This window comes from Mesoplodon densirostris, chromosome 3 (genome assembly GCF_025265405.1).
Source record: "Mesoplodon densirostris isolate mMesDen1 chromosome 3, mMesDen1 primary haplotype, whole genome shotgun sequence".
Classification (NCBI taxonomy): domain Eukaryota; kingdom Metazoa; phylum Chordata; class Mammalia; order Artiodactyla; family Ziphiidae; genus Mesoplodon; species Mesoplodon densirostris.
The window spans coordinates 9532228-9552685 of record NC_082663.1 but is presented as its reverse complement, the minus strand read 5'-3'; the positions used below and the strand labels follow the sequence as shown (position 1 = coordinate 9552685).

Here is a 20458-nt window from a genome sequence, read left to right as displayed (position 1 = left end):
TATCAGCTGTGTTCCCTGTGCTGCACAGTATATCCCTGTAGCTTATTTTATATGTAATAGTTTATACTTCCTAATCCACTACTGCTATACTGCTCCTCCCCCCTTGTCTCATTCTTATTAAATTTGGAACTAACTTTTCTTACCCCTTGTAAAGATACCTTATTTTTACACCCTTTTTCAGCCACATTATGTAATGCCAAGGATTAAAGACATAATTAAAGGCAAAATATGAGCACACTGTTTAGTATATAAGTGATATAGATTTTATTGTTGTTTTATTCACTGTGTAATAAATAATTTTATATGGGCGAACACACACACGCACAGATAGAGACTTTTATTTAAGAAAAGTTTCTCCTTGCTCTTCGCTGCCCTCCTGCTGTTGAGGAAACTATATTTTCTGGAACTGAGTCTCAAGGGCATGGTTCAGAGCACTCCCCAGCAGGGTGGTCCCTCTGCCCTTGAGGATGTTTGTCATGAAACTTTACACCATACTTTACTGTCATAACGATGGGGAGAATCAGAGATGAATGGGGAATATTTGACTGAAATAGATTACCCTCTCCCAGCCCTGTGAACTTATATTTTTAGTGCGGTATTATCACTTCTAATGTTTAGCCCCACGCTGAACGAGAATTAGGAAGCCCCGTGTAACTAGAGGAACTTCCACCTGCCTCAGAAGCATGGAGGTGGCCTTTTACACATGTTATTTTCATAGTTCTTAAGAAGATAAAGAGCAGTGAGTCTTGGAAGCTAAAGGACAGTGTTTTTAAGAGCTCTAATTATGAAGAACCAATCAGTGTCAGGAAGGTGGAATAATATAATAGATTGGAAGGTGCCCAGAAAGAGAAGCAGCACCTTACAGGATGTCAGCATCCCAGGGATGCAGGTGGGGCACTGCCTGGTGGTACCCAGGCAAGGCACTTCGAAGACACCTAATAAACACTTGTTGGCATGATGTGATTTTTCCAGGAGTATTCTCCTGGTTTACTGGAGACTCGGACCACCGTGTGTGAGGTCTCAGGAGATAATTACATACTTGACATAGTTTAGTAAACCCCACCATCTGTGCAATATAGGATTCTCATTTTAAAATCTTTGGTCAAGAGGCTCCAAAATATTGTCGCCTCACGATTGCCTGGCAGTGACTCATAGAAGGCCAATCTTTATGCAGAAGATCTAGGAGCAAGGGCAGGAGGGGACTCTCCCCAGAGAGGAAGATGGAGAGAGAAGAGAGGAGATGGGGCAGAGGTGGAGGGGGTGAGTGAGACGCAGCAGCCTGTGTTCTGAGAACACGCAGGAACTGGACCCAGAGCCCAGTTGAGTTATGTGGAAGAATTGCAGGTTTCTTCTCTGCCTTCCCGTTGGATTTACACCCAGAGATTCTGGTGCAACTTGCTGGGGAGCATGTTCAAGCATCAATATATTTTTAAGTATTCTAGGTAACTAATTCTGATGGGCAGCTAGGATTGGAAATCTCTGAGGGTTTCAAGATCTCAGCAGTGAGCCTTGATTTTATTTGACAGGTCTGAGAGGTGGGTAGGGGCCTTTCAGGAAAGGATGGGCAAAGGACCCCTTTGTTACCTTCCCAGCGCTTGGCTAAGACACCCACTGAGTCGTCTTCTGGTTTCACTTCCTCACCGATGAAGAGCTCTTCAAATTCAGAAAGTGTGCTGTGACTCGTGTTTTTGTCCCCCGTGTCTAGCACGGGCTTTACACATAGAACATACTAAGTTTGGTGAAATGAATCAAGTGACTCAGATAGGCAACAAGCAGGCCCAGTGGGCTGGAGCTGGAGGACCCTGCAGAGGGTGTGAACGAACAGCTGAAGGGTAAACTGAGGTTTGACTGGGGAGGAGCTTGGACACTAGTGAAGGAAAATGAGCTTTATCCTAAAACTCGGAGTTCCCCAGAGATTCACCAGGCATGCTTGCTAAATTTGGATTCCTAGGCCCAACTGAAAATTCAGATTCACAAAGTCCAGGGTCGGGTTTTGTGATCCCCAGGTTCTCAGGTGAGTCTTAAGGTTAAACAAGCTTAGGAAGCACTGCCCTCGGGCATGGAAGCTGGGGAAGGCTCTGGGACTGAAGAGTAGCACGGCTGCACTCAGAATGGGTGAGACGCAATTGACTAAGCTTGGGATGCGAGTGGCCTCATTGAGGAGCATGGAGACCAACGTGAGGTCAGCCCATAGGATGGGCACACGGTAGCTGCCTTAGCACCAGCACACACACTTAACCTCCACTTCTCCCAGCACATCTCTGTACTGGCAGGGTGGCTTAGTTGCTCTCAATCCATCTGATCTTTAAAGAAACTAAACCTCTTTTTGTTTGCTTCCTTAAGTCCAAGTTCAGGTTTTCCTCTGTTCTGGGCCCAGTTTGTTAAAGAATCGTGGAATTCCTAAGGGAATCCTCTAATCACAGCCCATCACTGAAGACATGAAGACACAAACGGTTGACAGGGCTCAGTCCCCAGGTCCGACAGGCAGCGAGTGACTGGGGCTCAAGGTGTGTGTGGGAGATTGTTAGGGGCGTTTGAGATGGAGCAAGGACCCCCATCAGGAGACAGGTGCTCTCACGCCACACCCCCAGCCCAGCCTCCAGGCTGATGGAGAAGACCTCGGTGGGTGGGGCTCTACTGGTCCCCCACATAATCCTCTGCCTTCCTTTAGGGCCGTTTCTGCATGAAACATGTTTAAGTAAAAGCGCATCTGATTTAATCAGGGATTCTTCAGTATCAGTAATCGCTCCTCTGAAACACATCTAATTTTTTCAAAGGAAGGAAGGAAGAAGAAAAGAAAGGAGGGAGGGGAAAAAAAGGAAAAGAAGCAAGAAAGAAAAAGCAACCAAGACGGATCTCATTCTTGAAACTGTCCTTGAGCAGGTCACATCCCCACGAGGATGTCTCTGTAGGGAAGATGCTCTCAGGATATAGTCCTTAATTCCCTGCCTCTGAGTTGCATGTCCCCTTAACTCTAAAGCACCAAGTGACATGGAGTAAGGGAAGGGGGAAAGACAAGAACCAAAAGAACAAAAATAAAAATCGACAGGTCCACGTACACATACTGACCTGTGTTGAGCCAGGTGCATTTATGACTTTACCTGTTTGTGTGAAAAGCTATACGTGCTGTGGAATGAGACACAGAAAGTCATCCTTCCAATTTCTTTATGTAGCAAGTGCCCCAGCTTCACCTCGGGAAATGATCAGCCTCAAAGAAAGAAAAACAGACTATGAGTCCACTGGCAGCAACGCCACTTACCACGGAACTAAAGGAGAACACACTTCCAGGAAAGACACCATGACAGGTGAGCTTGGCTGTGCATGGTTCCTCTGCAGAGTTAGTGACAGGACTTGGGACAGGGCAGAGGGCTGGGACATCAGGCTTCAGCTGTGCTTGGCAGCTCGGCAGGACTTGAGAGCTTGATAGCGAAGATTCCCGGGGATTGGCCATGAGGAGATGAAGCTGGAGGTTAAAAAACGGAGCATATTATTTCTGGAATAGCTAAGAGAAAATGCTCTCTGCGCAAATTTTTTCCTCTGTCTTTCTTTCCCTACCCCTTTCCTTCTCACTTGCCCAGTTCGTGATATTTTCTCAAATTAGAGGATGAGGTCACCATAGATTTCTTCTTCATTGGCATAACCCAAGATGGTGGGCCAAGCTTTGCCCATGAGCATTGGGAAGAGAAAGAGGATAAGAAAAGGAAGGGAGGGAAGGGGAGGGGACGGGAGAGAAGCAGAGGAAGAGACCATTTCAGGGAAACCCACAGAACTGTTGTGGGCGTTTTCCCCTCCTGACATGAAACCACTCTCTGGCCATGACAAACTCCCAGGAAGATTCATCAGAACCACTGGCCTCAGTTTCCCTAGGGAGTCATTGACCTTTCATGCCCTTCATTCTTCACTCCCCCAATCGCACCCATTGGCTTATCAGCGGGGACTCTGTGGAGGCCAAAATTGGTGCCATTGTCCCACAGCGCGCCCGGGCCAGCCTGCCTCGTGGCCAGCCTTGGCTCAACTCTCCTCTTACTCTGTACCACTCTCCTTGGGGTGGGACTTGATGTCCACATTCATCGTCCCCTCCAGGCTCCCCCCACACCTCCCTCCTGCCCCGGTTTGCTCCTCGTCCAGGAGCACGATTTGGCGTTATTGATGGGGGGCAGGGCGGCGGGGGTTATGCCTTGAAAGCAGAGCTGCCACAACCATCAGGATGTCTAACCAGCGATTCCGCACCCTTCTTTGCCACAGGGGTGTGGAGATGGGCCCCTCCTGAAAACAGACCATAGGGACTTCAACAGAACAGGGTCAGATTAGGGCATTCATAAAACTGCAGTACAAGGGTGCAATCCTAAACAGACACTGAGACCCTCTTATTCAGAAGAATCTTAAAAGCGTGTGGTAAGTCTCCCTGATATTATTTAGGTGTAGACCTGCAGGGAAACAGAATAGATAAATTGGATGATTTATTGATATGTCTTTTGGACCCAGGACGTCTAAGATAAATTTTTCTTGTGGTAACTGTATTTACCCCAGAGGCCGTGGTTTCCATGGTAACTCTCCCTGGCTGCAGAAAGGAAAGCCTCATAAACAGATGCTCGTGGTACCCAGCCCAGCTCAGCACTCTGCCTCCACGTACACGCTCCACCAGGGAGCGCCTCACCCTCACGCCTGAAACGTCCCCTGAATGGAGAACTGAACACATGGCGTAGGACATATCTTCTTTTTTTTTTTGGCTGTGCCCTGCAGCATGTGGGAGCTTGGTTCCCCGACCAGGGATTGAGCCTGTACCCCCTGCACTGGAAGTGCAGAGTCTTAAGCATTGAACCACCAGGGAAGTCCAACATAGGACATACCTTCTGATTCTCGTTCTCTGGTTCTTTTTTGCCCATAAGTGTTGTCCCCTGTTGTAGATGAGCATGAACAAAGAAGCTCATGAATCTGAATGCCAAGTCCCGAGAGTCGAGATATTCAGTGGCGAATCTAATTTGTACTGATTACTCCAGAGCAGTGGTGACACGAAATTCACCTGACCCCTTTGTTTTTCGATTATCATCGCCCTAGGTAGCCACATCACCAGCAGGCAGGGATAACAAAGTGAGACTATAATTACAAGAATAACTGTGAAATCGACTGCACTGTTATTATTTAAGTTGATCTTCTCTCTTTAACTCTCTTGGCCGGTAGAATCATTCAAAATGTTTTTCATTGTGGTGTGTTTGTGTTGAAATAGTTCCAGTGGTACATGATCCTGCTCTGCACACGTCAGACAATAAAAAATAAAATCTAATATGTTTCTAGATGTTTAATCTTCCTAGAAAATGGCAGGGATCTTGACAACTGCAGCATTGAGATATACGTAACTTTTCAAACTTATTTAGAGGCTTAAACGCTTTGCTCTAACTTACTTAAAAATGCAATTCAAAACTACACTATCAATCATGTAGCAAGCCTAGAAGAACATGAGGTCATTATTGAATAATATGTTTATACAAGAAGATTCCCTTTAAGCCAACAAGTACTGGGTAAAAGTTAGTTGTTAGCATCACAGTGATGTTGATGGTGATGGAGGAGGTGGGGGCAATGTTGGTGGTGAGATTGGTGGGTGTGTTTGCCCCCATCTACGATGGTATGAGTAGCTCCCCAGCCAAGCCGGGTGGAAATCAATTTCATGTAGGGATGGAAGTGATGAATTGCCAACCTCTGTTCTGCTTCCCTTTAGCAAATGTCCATCATTCCAGCGTTTACTGGCAGATCAGATTTCTTGGGACCTCCATATCCCAAGCAGTACTTTTTCTCATTCACCAATAAATCCAGGGGGCATTTAAAGTTCAGTGTATTGAAAAAACATCTGAAAAACGGCTGTCTTCCTTGTTTCTAAGGCATCAGGCGTTGTCTTATATCATTTCCCCCACAGGAAACATTCCCTTTGCTGTGGGAAAACCATGGGAAACGTCACCCTCAAAACACAACATGCAAAAGCTTTAAAGGGAAAAGCAGTTCCTTGCTTGGGTCATCATCTCCTCTCCTGAACTCTCAGAAATGCAGATCCATCTGGGTTTATATTCCAGGCTTCCCCTCCACCCGCCTTCTCTGTATTCAATTCCTAGCTTAGATGTCTCTTAAAATGTCTTCTCTCCTTAGTGTTTCTCTGCCTCTGAGGAGCCCTCAGAAAGCCAAAGGCAGCTGTTCATTCAGGCATGCAGCACTGTTATAGCTATTTCTCGTGGTCATGATTCCCTAGGAGCGTTACGTGCTCAAAAGCGCACATCAGAGGAGGGCTGTGTGATCCCAGCAGCTACACAGCCTGACTTTAAAATTCACCAGGGGATTTTGCCCTCCCACCTGAGCTTCCCAAATCCCTTAACATCCAGTGGTCGATTCTGTTTCTGTCAGTATCTCTCTTATGCCTTTTAAAGCTGCTCTAATCTTCAGTCTATTGATATCGTTGGAAATTGGGGCCTATAAAAAAAAAAAAAGAAAGGCATTTCCCTGCGAGTTGACTCTTTGCTCAGACACATACATGGCAGAGCGCCTGTGAAGACGTGTGCTTCATGTATCCAGAAAGGCCACAAGTTCAATCCCAGCTACACAGTCTCCTGTAAACAGGTGAAGTGCGCCAAAGAGCAGGAGGAAAGAACTTCCAGTAGAAACATCTTCAGCTCGGAAGCCACAAGCACAACAGGGAGGGAGGCCACGGCTATAAAAATGCACAGTCTACCAAAAAAATGCATTTTATTCTGAGTAATAGACAAAAAAATTCACCTTATCCTTGGAGTAACATTTTCCATCAGCAGGTTATAGCTCTGAAGGCATATTTTTCTAAGGTTTAGTCATTCATTCATTCACTCAGCAAAAAAAGCACTCACTCTGTGAGCATCCCTTAAGGCCAGGCACTGTCCCAGATGCTGGGGCAGCCTACAAAGGTGGCGGGACAGACGGATCTCTGTCCTCATGGAGCTTCTCATCTCCTAGGTGAAGGGAGGTAATACACAAGGTAAACATGAAACAAACTCACTAACAAGGTAATAGCACTTGGCGTTGAGTGTGATGGTGGAAATAAATGGGGTAATGAGATAGAGGGCCCTAGGTGGGCAGGGTAACTTGAACTAACATGGTCAAGGAGGAGATGTTTGAGCTGAAGCCCGAATATCAACAAGGAGAGATAGTCCAGAGTCTGGGGCAAGCAAGTTCCAGGGAGAAGCATCAGGAAGTCCAACATCCCTGATGCAAAATAAATTTGGATGCTCAAGCCAGGAAGGAGGGCCAGCACAGCTCCCTGAACTGTGTAAAGAAGAGCAGGACATTCTGCAGGAAGTCAGGCTGGGACCAGATCACACAGAGCCTCGAAGACCATAATGGGAGCTCAGCTTTTACCGTAATCACAGTGGGCAGGGAACTGAGTGACATAATCCGGTCTGTCTAACGTGATGATCGCTCAGGTGATGGGAACAGGGTGGATGGAGGAGCAGGCTGGGCAGAGTGGAAGCCAGGCCGTTGAGAAGGATGCTGTAGCAGTGGTCCAGGCGAGGGATGGCAGTTTCCGCAGTGATGCAGAGACAGGAGTGATGGGCGTTCAACCAGAGAGTCTCTCAGAGTGGTCTTTAAAATAAGAAGTGGGCTCTCAGCTCTCACATTCTAAGCAGAATTTCCCAAGAGGAGTTTTATTGCACAGCTATTATGTGCTTTTAGTAATAAACATGGGTGGAATGATAGATTATACTGACTTGGTGGCCTGTATCTCTGAGAGAATAGATGGTGTGTCATCCTATTTCATGATCCCATAGATACTGGAAGCAAAAGATAATTTTTTCTTGATATCTAGAGTGTTTTAGATACCCGCTGACACTCGACAGACAATGTTCTCCAGAGCTTTCTTAAACCAGGACCTTTTAACAGCTATGAGGGGAGTCTTGCCCTGGGCCCTTCCTCTAGGCCTGTGACAGCAGCCTCAAGGGCCCCAGGTGAGGAGGCAGGTAAGTGGGCATCTTGCCCAGGACTTTGGAAGCTGCTGGCAACCAGAGGAGACCTTTCTTCCTTTTGTCTAGAACACAGGCTGGTCACAAGACAGGGTGGGAGTCTTCCGTCTCTGTGTTGAACAGGACTCCAAAGCCGCAGCCGCCCAGATGCGCAGGGCAAAGGCGGGTGGTGCTTCCTGCCCACCCTTCAGGCCGTTGAGAAATTAACTGTCTCAGAGATGATCAAGCACGTCTGTGAGCTCAAATTAGAAATTTCATTCTTGTCATTCCCCAGCTAAAAACTAAGCGGCCGATCCAGACTCCTGCATGCTTCAGTGCAGGTGACACGCTTTTATTATCTGCCAGTTTTCACCAGAAAACAAGGCCATAGAACTGGCAAGATGACCATCTGTTTGACGCACCTGCCTTGACCCTGTCTGCAAGCTGAATGTTATTGCAAGAGGCTGACGTGCAATGGGGATTTTATAGAATAACTCTTCTTCTTTCTTAATGTCTGTATGTAAAATGAAGTGTTCAGGGCGACCGCATTTCTTCCATCTGGAATGATCCATGAGACACCAAGCTTTGTCAAGGCAAAACTGGCCTCGATAACCATCATTCCTCATTTGAAGTCTGGCGTTCTGTGCTAATACTTTTGTTTCTCTTTTGCTTTCAGCTCAAAGTACTGGAATTTCAACTTTGTATAGGAATTCATATGGTGCGCCCGCTGAAGACATCAAACATAACCAGGTAAAAGAGAGGTAGCACGTTGATGTTCATTTCTCCCTTTGACTCCTGTGAAATATCTTGGAAGTGTAAAAAATAAGTTAGTTTGCATTTAACAAGCATAATAAATGGAAAAAGAAAATAATGGTCCCTGTTGCTCTCCACTCACGTGGGACACAGCATACACGTGGGTGGTGGCAGTCATCAGAACAGCCTCAGATTTGAAAGCAATCTTTGGTTTTTTTGGCTGCATCAGGTCTTAGTTACGGCAAGTGTAAGATGCTGGTTACTAGACAAATTGTCTAATTACTAGACATGGATTAAGTAGCTCCTGTAACCCAGCCAATTCTTATTCAGAAGAAAGCATTCATTATACATGACAGTTACCAGTAAAATAGACACATCAAGTTCAATGTAAACAACTGAATAGAAGGCATGGTGTTATGCCTCGCCGCTCAGGCTACTGGGGGAACCAGCAACAGCAGCATCACCTGGGAGGTTGTTAGAAACACAGAAGAGATGCTTCTCTGGCCCCTAACCCTAACCCTAACCCGTTCAGGGTCTTCTGCATCAGAGTTGCATTTTATCAAGGTGTCTAGGTGATTCATGTGGATGTTGAAATTTGAGGAACCCTGGCTGGTAGATACTTAAAGAATCCATCTGTGTTTTTGCATGTGTTTTATTTAGCAAATATTCGTTGAAGTCTCGTTTTCTCTCTGGTTCTAAGGGGAATTATAAAAGCAAGAAGGCACTGCCTCTGCTCCTTTATTGATGAATCACCTCATACTTTTCCTTCCCCGTGGTGGTCATCACAGAAAGACTGACATTCTTTATAACCCTTGGCTACTGGTAATCGTTTCCAGAACTGGCTTCTGCTGATGCTCTAGATTCCTGCCATGTGTCATGAAAATAGTACTGAAAAGATAAACCTGAAAGCTGTTTGCTTGATCACAGTAACCAGATGAAAGTAAACATGGAAGGGAAATGTGTGGTTTTGATCAGTTCTCACCACCCAGCAGGGCAGCATCTTTGAAGAGGAAAGGGACTCCCTTCCAGCAGGTAGAATGTCTGGTGCAAGGCCATTTCTAAGGGAAGAAGGAGGAGGACACAGTTCTGGTCTTTGCTAAAAGCAAAGAAGTCAGTGAATAAACAAAGAGGGGCATGAGCTCTAGACAAGAGGTCACCAGGGGTGGCCCCCAACTATTTGCAGATCAACATGCCTACCCAAACATAAAGGAAAATGGAGATGCCAACTCTATTTATGGAAATCAATGCTTTTTCTTTCAGCAACTATCAGGTACAGTGAGTCAGTGGTCTCCAGCTCTTAAAGATATTTGTCAGGTTGTGATAGGACCCTGGTTTTGCATCCAAGAGCATAAGATCAGTCTTCAGCTTCTATAGGTCAAGAGAAGCTCATCACCAGAATCAGCCTGTTCTACATCAGCCTTTATCTCCAGGGAATCCCACTATTGTTGGCAATGAAGAAACACCCTGGTGTGGCCCAGGGGTCCTTGGCGTCACACAGTGTGGCTGCAGTACATTCCAACAGACTGCTTGCAATCTAGATTTAGAGGACCGTCCATAAGGGTTCTGAGAGGCACACTCTTTTCACCCAAGCCTATTCTGAGCATTTAAGAAAACTGGAATTAATGCACTAAGATGGCATCCCTGCCCCGAGAGAGTGAGCACAGCTTATTTTATGCAGCCTTTTGTCCAGGAGGCCCTAGAATGTACTCGACTCAACCTCGGTGTGAAACATCAGGGCCATGGTGTCTCAGGTGTATGTACTGAAACTCAGTCTGCATGGAGAGCAAGCTCTGAGCCACTTGTCAGCACAGGGGAGATGTTGCAGGCCAGCCCCCAGCAGAGCTGAGTCCTGTGGCTGTAGCTCAGTGCCATCGTTATTCCCTGAGCTGGCCCAGCCAAGGGAAGGGGGCAACTGGACTGTTAACTCCATTCTAATATCAAGCAACATTTTTGAAATGTCCACCAAAGAGAGTTGTTTTTTATCTAAAAAAAAATTTCCAAGAAAATCATTATGACACTTCAGTGACTTGAGAAAATAATAAAGTTTTTACTTGTTTTGGACTCGGTTATCAGAATACACTTTGACTTTACTTACAGCCTTCCCTCTTGGGAATTCGGTAAAGGAAGACCATCCTAACCATTCAAAAAAGTTGGCCATTTGCTCCTCTTCCAGATGGGTGCTTCTGGAGATGACCTTGTAAACAGCATCCATGATGTGGATTTTCTGCCCCTGTGAGCATGGTTGGTTATTACAGATGGCTTTTGTTTTTGGAACTTTTCTGGGCTAAAAGCCACTTCACAACCTCATAGCTAGTAAATGGCCAGCTTGAAAAATTTAACTGGGAGGGATGTGCTGGGGTCCATTCAGTTTCGGTGTCAAAGCTGGGCCTCATGAGCTTTGCAGAGGAGTCTGGACAGGGATTCATCTTAGAGAAGAAGTGATTCACCGAGGGAAACTGGTTTCAGGGGGATCTCTGGGACGAGGCAAAAGACAATGAGATCTGAAAATAACGCAACAGCCCTGGATGCGTGGCCAAGCAAGGGAGGGGCCGGGACCGGAGCTGGGAGGCGGGCTTCCCCTGACTCAGCAGAGAAGCAGCCAGGCAGCTTCGCAGCTGTGGCACACCCCACGTGACTACCTGCCACTCCAGTTTCGAATCAGTGAATTCCGAGCATAAGGACTCCTAGAAGAAACAACCATTAGTGTGAAATAAGATTTGTGATCCTTGGTTTTATGTTTAGGGTCACAGATATTATTTTAAGAGCTAAGTGCTCAAATCCTTCAAAAACCCTGCTGAGCTTCTACCAGTCCGTCCCATACTTATAAAGAAAAATAGCCTATTTAACCGTATCCCGCTGGCAATAGGATTTTCGTTCATAAACTAGAAACAAAGGGTTTTGGTGTTTTGCTGACTGGTTTTCAAATTATTACTGACAACAATAAAAATGGCATCTTGAGTTCCTCAGTCTGGCTGCCAGGTGGGCAGGCAAGTAAAATTATCCCCAGAGCTGAGGAAATTGGGATTCAAGGAGGGTAAGTGTTCGGCCCCCAGTCACCGGAAGAAGCCAGGAAGAGGCAAAGACTGCAGCCTGGTTCTTCTGTCCGCTTGCCCCATGTGCCCTCCTGTATACCACTGGTTCTCAAATTTGAGGGTGAGTCAGGATCCCCTGGAAGACTGTTAAACACAGATTACTGGGGCCCAACCCCAGATGTTCTGATTCAGTAGGTCTGGGATGGAGCCCAATAATTTGTACCCCTAAGTAGTTCCCAGGCGATGCTGATGCTCCTGGTCTTGGGACCGCACTTTGAGAAGCACTGATCTTCACCATGGCCTCATTCATTGTATAATAATAACACCCTGAGTCTTCAGCTTTCACTGTGCAGTAGACTTTGAAGGTCTGTAGTGGGCGGCTCTTTCCCTTGTGTTAGGAATACGTTCAATTTGTGGGCGAACTCAGTGAGGAATACAAAGAAGTCTTCCATCAGCGTGCTACAGGGGTGGGAGGTGAGAGGGAGCACTGTCCTTCATAATTTACACTAAACATTCTGCTGCTGAGGAAAGCTTTCAGCAAGGATGACTTTGTGGGAGCAGAAGCCACAGGACGGAGCGCCAAGAGCGTGGACCCCAGTGATGGCCACGTGAGCCAGCTGGTGGCACCTGCCCTTCCCAGAGAGGACGCTGCCTTAAGCGGAGAAAACAACAGCCTCAGGCTCCTCGGATGTGCCAGGGCTCCTCTGGACCACAAGAGACTCAGATTCAGAATACACCACTGTGGGATAGGAGCATCATTCCACCTCCTTTACAGAAGTCTGGCTTGTCCACACTGTGTGATGTTAAAAAAAAAAAATGCATTTATTTTAGCTCCTCTATGGGGGAGGCTGGTATTGGGGAGCATTTCACCTGCCTAATCTTGAACACTGTCAGATCATCTCTTAAAGTAAATGACAAAACACAGCCAACATACCTCTGCGGTGAATGCATCTTACCAGCCGACATCCATGCCACTGGGCCAGGGAGCAAATTTAATCCCTTCAAACACAGCTGTGCCACCATCAGCTGTTCTGGGTGGCTCGTTCACACAAATTCTCCGAACTGCAGAACTCAACCTGAGAAGGGGTTGATATGGGACCTTTTGAACAATACAAACGAACTGAAGAAGGTAACTCCTGATATGAGACTAAAAGAAGCTTGTGCTCAACCCAAAAATGTCCACCAGCCAGAGAGAACATAGCAGCAGTAAGAAATTTGAAACAGGCTGTGCCAGAAAAGAAAAAAAAGAAAGAAGTAGCCACCGTGGAAGAGGGCCATGAGCCTCGTAAGTAGCTTCCCCTGAAGACCTCCCAAGCTCTAGCACTGCCCCTCCCCTGGTTACTAAGACCAGCACAGAGACGTCAGGCCTCATCTTGGTTTCCTTTGTCCATGGCCTCCCTTCTCATCACAGGGTCTGGAGTCAACTCAGTGAGGCTGCCCACCCCCCGAGGTGGAGCCACCTTGGCTCAACTGAGACTGTGCTCCTGTCTCGGAGAGAACATGGACTTTGGAGTCAGCCAGATGTGCATTCACATCCCAGCCTCACCCCACCACGAGCCATGGCATCCTGCACAAGTTTCTTATCTTCTCTGACCTTCAGTTTCTTCATCTATAAATTGGGAATTGGATGGATAAATGGATGGATGGGAAGGAAGGAAGGAGGAAGGGAGGGAGAGAGGGAGAGAGGGAGGGAGGGAGGGAGAAATTGAGAGAGAGGAAGGGTGGAGGGAGACAAGGAGATAGATTAGATAGATAAATAGGTAGATGATAGATGGATAAATGGATGGATGGATAGATATACACAGACATAAACATGCATCCATATATGTATGCATGCATACATTCATATACAAGAGTAAATAAAGAGGAATTTGTTAAATGTTGAATATAGTGCCCACTGAAATAGAATCAGTAAATTCTAGTTCCCTCCCGGTGTAATTTTTCCAAACCTCCCAACTCTAATCCTTTGTATGCTCCACAATTGGGTAGCAGCACCGGGCTGGAGTGCAGAAGTTCCACGTAGCACTCAGCTCTTCAAAGACCAGCAAAGAGCACCTTAGCCTATCCCGGTGATCAGGTACACGTGGTCTTAGCAATGTTTAATTGCAGATGTTGAAGTTCCAAATGTACCCCTCATGCCCAGGCTCTTAGACTAACACACATTTATGCTCGGAGGACTTTCACAGGTAGACAGAAACCTCATTCATTCAGCCACCACTATCTAGAAGTGTGAGGCCTCCTGGATGGCAGCTGTGATGAAGTTCACCACTCCTTTGAAGAGCAGGTCGCTTACTAGTGTAAATCAATTACATATAAAAGAGGGAGTTTCGCTTACTTGACAGAAGAATTATGGGCAGGCCATTAGAAGCATTCATTCACACACAACGTGCTAATTACAAATCGTTATCTATTAACTAAGACCAATTTCTAGAGGATGTTTCCATGCTGAACCTTAGTTAAATTAGTAGGGAATTACCGAGTCCACTGGCAGGTGATCAAACTGTGCTTTTTTAGGAGTTCCCTCAGACTTCCTGCACAATCATTACACTCGAGGAGCTTTGTGGATGCCATTATGTAGTGACTGTGGGGATGGTCCTTCCCCCATGCCTTGGGGGTATCCTCACTTTGGGAGCGTGATGCTTAGGACGGGACCGCATAGGCAGTGGGAAGGCGATAGCTAGTTCCCAACATATAAAGGCTAATTATCAGCCTATGAACACTGTCTGTTTTACTGTCCTTAAAGCCAAGCAGAAGGAACTAACTAACTAACTAGACTTCACATTTCCTGAAGAATCCTGTGGTCCCTTTAGCCCCTAAAGGCCCCCTACATCAGACAGTAACCTGCAGAGGACAGGAATGGAAACAGGGAGCACTGAGGTAGGCTGGGAGACATTGGACAAGTCTGAAGACCCCTCTCCCCTAACCAAAGTCTTAATAATCCCACATTATTCTCGAGTCCCATCAATTCTTTTTTTTTTTTTTTTTTTTTTTTTTTTTTGCGGTACACGGCCTCTCACTGCTGTGGCCTCTCCTGTTGCAGAGCACAGGCTCCGGATGCGCAGGCTCAGCAGCCATGGCTCACGGGCCCAGCTGCTCCACAGCATGTGGGATCCTCCCGGACCGGGGCCCGAACCTGTGTCCCCTGTATCGGCAGGCGGACTCTCAACCACTGCGCCACCAAGGAAACCCCATCAATTCTTAATTGAACCAAGTTAGGAAATGTTTTGGTTCTCCAGAGCATAGAGTATTTGAAGTGTATTCCCTCTTCTTCTTACATGCTTCTCTGTATCCTTCTAAGGCTGTGGTACCTGGTCACTTAGGCAGGTGTGATGGAATGGCCCTATTACCGGGAAGCCTCCACCCTCCAGAGAGGTATTGATCACAGCCCTCCGAGCTGGCAGGAGGACGCCCAAGTGACCATTAGACCTTGTACATCTTCACTTTCTCTTTGTCTGGGATTACAGCACCCAGGTGTGATGGAAAAAATGCAGGAAAGATGAATATAAATTACTTGTGTTCTGTAGTGTCTAGTGTATACCTCTTTAATTTGAAAAAGGTTAACTACTAAATGGTTCACCTGTCATGGCAGTTTTGGCAATTTCTCAAAAAGTTAAACATAGAATTACTATCAGATCCAACAATTCCACTTCTTGGTACATACCCCTCAAAAATTGAAAGCAGGGACTCAAACAGATACCGGTGCACCATGTTCACAGCAGCGTTATTCACAATAGTCAAAGGGTGGAAATAATACAAGTGTCCATCAGTGGATAAATGGATAAACAAATGTGGTCTCTCCATACAATGGAATATTATTTAGCCTTAAAAAGGAAGGAAATTCTGTCACATTCTACAACATGGATAAACCTTGAGGACATTATGTTAAGTGAAAGAAGGCAGACCCAAAAGGACCAATATTCTATTATTCCACTTCTATGAGGTACCTAGACTAGTGAAATTCATAGAGATGGAAAATAGAATGGCGGTTGCCACAAGCTGCGAAAAGAGGGTGGGATGGGGACTTAAGCTTAATGGATACAGAGTTTTTGTTTGTGATGATGAAAAAGTTATGAAAACGGATAGTGGTGACGGTGGCACAGGCGACGAATGTACTTAATGCCACTGAATTATATACAAAACTATTAAAATGGCCCATTTTATATTATGTATACTTTACCATAATAATAATTAAAAAAAAAAAAAGATTTCCTAGAATGATAGTGTATGGACTCAGGAACCAACTTGAAAAAGGAAAGTCAATCAGGAGAAGTTCGATACTGGTGACCGCGTGGAGGACGTTCGGAGCCTTAACTTTGAGAGAGGGTTGAGCGCATCGGCGGCGGGGGAGGACGGGTCAAGGCCAAATGCGCTAACCCAGGTGCATCTTCTTTTCTGGGCAGGTTTCAGCACAGCCAGTCCCACAGGAGCCCAGCAGAAAAGACTACGAGACCTACCAGCCATTTCCGAATTCCACGAGAAACTACGATGAGTCCTTCTTCGAGGACCAGGTCCACCACCGCCCTCCGGCCAGCGAGTACATGCACCTGGGACTCAAGTCCACGGGCAACTACGTCGACTTCTACTCCGCTGCCCGTCCCTACAGTGAACTGAACTATGAAACGAGTCACTACCCCGCGTCCCCCGACTCCTGGGTGTGAGGCAGGCAGCACCGGGAACAGTGCATGTGCATGCAGACCACAGACATTGCTATTTTTCTTTTCCCCTGCAAATTTAGTTTGTTAAAGCCTGTTCCATAGGAAGGCTGGGATAACCAGTAAGGAAACTTTAAGAGCTATTTTAGAAAGCTAAATGAATCGAACGTTAACTTGAAAGTCAGTAGAAAGTGATCCTCAATCTGACCTTGTACAACACCTTTCTAGTGCGGGTTGGAGAGTCTAAAAAGTGCTTTCCACTGAATGTGGCTGAAGGCAGCACAGAAGGCAGTCGGGGTGATGGTTGTAAGCACAGAGGCACGTGGCTCACACACTTCAGAGGGACGGCTTCTCACGCTTTGTTTACTCTTCATCCGTTGTGATTCTAGGCTTCAAGTTGCACTGGGGTTCCTCTGTACAGCAAGATGTTTCTTGCCCTTTGTTAATGCATTGTTGTAAAGTATTTGATGTACATTACAGATTAAAGAAGAAAAGCGCATTGTGTATATTACACCAATGCTGCGGCGTTTCCTCATCTATGGTTCTAAATATTGCTTCAATTTCAAACTTTTGAAAGATGTATGGATTTCCAGTTTTTCTTTTCTTTCTCGCAGTATGTTTTAACAGAAAAAATGGGAAAAAAGGAATATTTAGCAGTATTGTTCGTTCTGATATGTGAATTTGTTTGTGGCAACTAAGCAAGGCATTCAGCAGTTTCTGACAATTAACATCCATCATTCCACACTCCTTGTCAACAAAGTGCTTTTTCACTGCCTAAAATTTTAGATGTAGATATTTGAAATAGATTTTTTCATTTATACCAGTTTTCTTTATGATGATACAGTGTTAAAAGAAAATAAATTACAATTGATCTGTCATCCATATTTGCTAAGAATGTCTATTTCCAAGGACCTATCTGACAAAACACACATTCTTGCTTGTGTGTCTGTGCGTGTGTGGGTGTGTGTCCACGTATGTATAAAAATGACCTGTGTGAGATTTTATTTGGATAGAAGCTATTTCGTTTGCTGTTCATCTTGTACAAACTTTGTTTTTGGTTTTCAGTATGAATGTACATCAGCTGTTCCTTTTGTACTCTCTCTATACTTCTGACCATCTAGTGACTCAGGATGTTAGGCCAGTGGAGGTAGTTATAGGATTTTCACACATTCTTGGATACCAACCCTTTCTAAGGGCCCATCTCCTTCCATGTTTCATGCCCTCAGAACATGATAAACCATGGCCAACTCAATAATTTCACTTTGGAGCCAATTACTTGAAATAGCCACAGAAAATGTAAACTGCTCACCTTATGCCCCCCCCCAAACTTTTTTGTTCATGTGGCAGAGAGCAGTAGACAATTATGGATTAGATTATTAAAAGTGAACTTGAAGCTAATGGTAGAATAGTTGTTAACAGAGCTAAGAAGTAAGGCTAACCATTCAAAAGAACAGGGGCTGTGGGTAAATTAGCTTTGCTCTTTAGATGCAAGTGACTGAGGCCAATAGGTGCCTAGTAAATGTTAACTGTTCTTGAAAAAATAAAACATTAAATAACAAAAGAAATTGGCTGCCATCTTCCTTTAAAACTTTCTCCCCTTCGCTCTACGTAGTTTAATTCAGCTCAAAATCTAAACTTCATGGTTCTTTCTCCAAATTTAGCAACAACCAAACGATTTCTTGTTCATGCATATTTGTGCAAATGAGAAGCTCATTTCTAGAGCAGCGTGGTAGACAGACATTTTCATATGAATTGTCCTACAGTTACAAGTTGGCCCTTCTCACCCTGTTTACTATAGGAATACACATTTCTGGGTCCCCTCCCAGGAATGCTCCAGCCCCTAAGAGAGATATAAATATGTAGCTTTGAGGACAGTGTTTCCACTTCATTACTGTCATAGAATGAAATAGTAAAGTTCATCAAGGCAGAGATATTGTACAGACATGATTTGTCCATAACCAAATAGCTGGTTTAACTTTTCCAAAAGTAAGCAGTAGGACTCATTCTCTGGCTTGAGTTGTGCAGGGGGAAGTTAATGCATGTCAAAAAGTCCTTGTCCTAGCAGGAGCTTTATATTTCCTCTGTGACTTTGAGTCTGTTCAAGCCCAACATTTACAACCCTTGAAGACCAAGGAGGTCTCTGCTGCCTGTGATTTTTTAAGAGCACATTGCACCAGGCTGACATGAACGAATTCAGCCAGAAACCTCTGGAATCAGAGTTAGAGCTAGGAGAAAGTCAATTAAAAGTGTTCACAGTTACTCAAGTTGATTCTTTTATCCTTTTCATACACGTGCACACGTACACACACGGAAGTAAGAAGTAAGGAGAGAGACAGATGACAGATGGTGATGGTAGATAGATGATAGATAGATGGTAGATAGAAGATAGATAGATAGATGATAGATATAGATGATGATATATGAGATAGATAGATGATTGATAGATGAGGTTTTATCTGAGCTGTGAAGTGACCTAAAGCCAGCCCATCTCCTTGGCAATAAAGGTTGATCAATGGGTGATTTATTATTTATAACATGTGTGCCTGGGACAAAAGCCGAAAGTGGTCAGAAGCGTTGTTTTTGCTTTCATTGTACCGAAGTGACCGAGTGTGACCCTGTCCCCCAAGTGGCTGCCTCCTGGGGCTACAAGAACCTCCAGATCTTGGACTTTCTACTGAGATGGGAATGGTGTTTTTCAGAGGAAAAGAGGGAAAAATAAAAAATTTCTTTTTCCTCTCAGTCCTTATGGTGGACCATACATACACCCAATGTATTTAATAGGATGTGAAATTCAAACATTATGTATGAAAAAGGACCCATTGTTTTTTTCACTTGAGAGCTTTGATCACCAGGGCCTAAGTAAGGAACACTTAAACTATAATACTATGAATAATATTAAATCAGATTTTTAATACTGATTCAATTTTAATGCCACAATTGATACGTCAATCCTCATTGTCAATCGTGAGTTAGACAATAAAATGTCAGACAGGTTTATAAGAATGAGGGTTACACAAGATGTCACATCATACTTGGTGCTAACTAAGGTTAACCAGTGACAACCCATTTCTTGTTGATAAGACTCAGGCATTACAGAAAACTGCTATGAAAATAAGCAGTGTTTAAATTCAGTGTTTATATATATATATAAATTTATTTGGCCTGTTTTGTTTCTCTTACTTCAGTCCTTCTTCAGTGACTGATACTGTCCCCCTATATCTGAGAGCTGTGCCCCTGAGAAGTGAGGTTTGACTCTCTGAAGACACGGTATTTTCACTCAAGAGATTTGCAGTTGAGTCTGGGTTCCCTGAGGACAGGCCAGCTCTGCTCCACTCAGAATCATCTGCTGAGGCTCAAAGGCTGGAAGCTGGAATCACTTGATGACTCATTCACTTAAATGTCTGGCACCTGGGCCTGGAAAACTCCAGTAGCTGAGGGCAGGAATAACTACAGCTCCTTAGACATCCTATGAGATCTCTCCACAGGCTCTGGTCAGCAGGGATGCTTCAGGGGGGTCAAACTTCTGACATGTCATCTCAGGGTTCCCAAAGTTTATGTCCCAAGAGAAAGAACCAAACATGAAAGTCAAGATGCATTCCATTACTCAACGCAATTGCAAAATATCGCTCAGTTCCAGGGGGCAGGGGGCAGAAATAGACTCCATCTCTTGATGGGGGCGGGGGAGAGGGGGCAATAGTGGCAAGATTATGGAAGAGCCTGTAGCATTGGAAATACCAGTGTTGCCTTTCTGATACAATCTACCAATCTATCATAAAACTAATAACATTTTGCCTTAATAAATTCAGCTTCTTTAACTTTTAGCCAATATGTCTTAATAATGGCAAAAGCAGTGAGTTTTATCATAAGTAAAAAGCAAATAATTTAAACAAAAAATGAGAGAAAAATCCATGTCCTTATGTCAGAAGGAAAGGTTTGGGGTCTTGGGTTTGTGTTTTCCTCCAGCTGAATGCAAACATGGAAGCAAATGGCGACTCTGATTCCTGGCAGCCATCTAACAACCATGAGGGGACCAGAATAAGTTGGAGCTGAAGCTGAGAACAGCAGATTA

At 45.0% G+C, this 20458-nt stretch overlaps 1 protein-coding gene across 3 annotated transcripts in view; it reads left to right on the top strand.

The window, feature by feature from the left end:
* CTNND2 (catenin delta 2) overlaps nucleotides 1–16441 on the top strand; it is a 968406-nt gene extending 951965 nt beyond the window's left edge. For all 3 annotated transcript variants that reach the window (XM_060091588.1, XM_060091590.1, XM_060091589.1), the window contains 3 exons: nucleotides 3174–3305; nucleotides 8629–8702; nucleotides 16138–16441. In XM_060091588.1, the coding sequence (XP_059947571.1) occupies nucleotides 3174–3305; nucleotides 8629–8702; nucleotides 16138–16395 (464 nt within the window). In that variant the 3' untranslated portion in view covers nucleotides 16396–16441. The remainder of the gene's footprint in view (nucleotides 1–3173; nucleotides 3306–8628; nucleotides 8703–16137) is intronic.
* Nucleotides 16442–20458: the final 4017 nt, after the last annotated feature.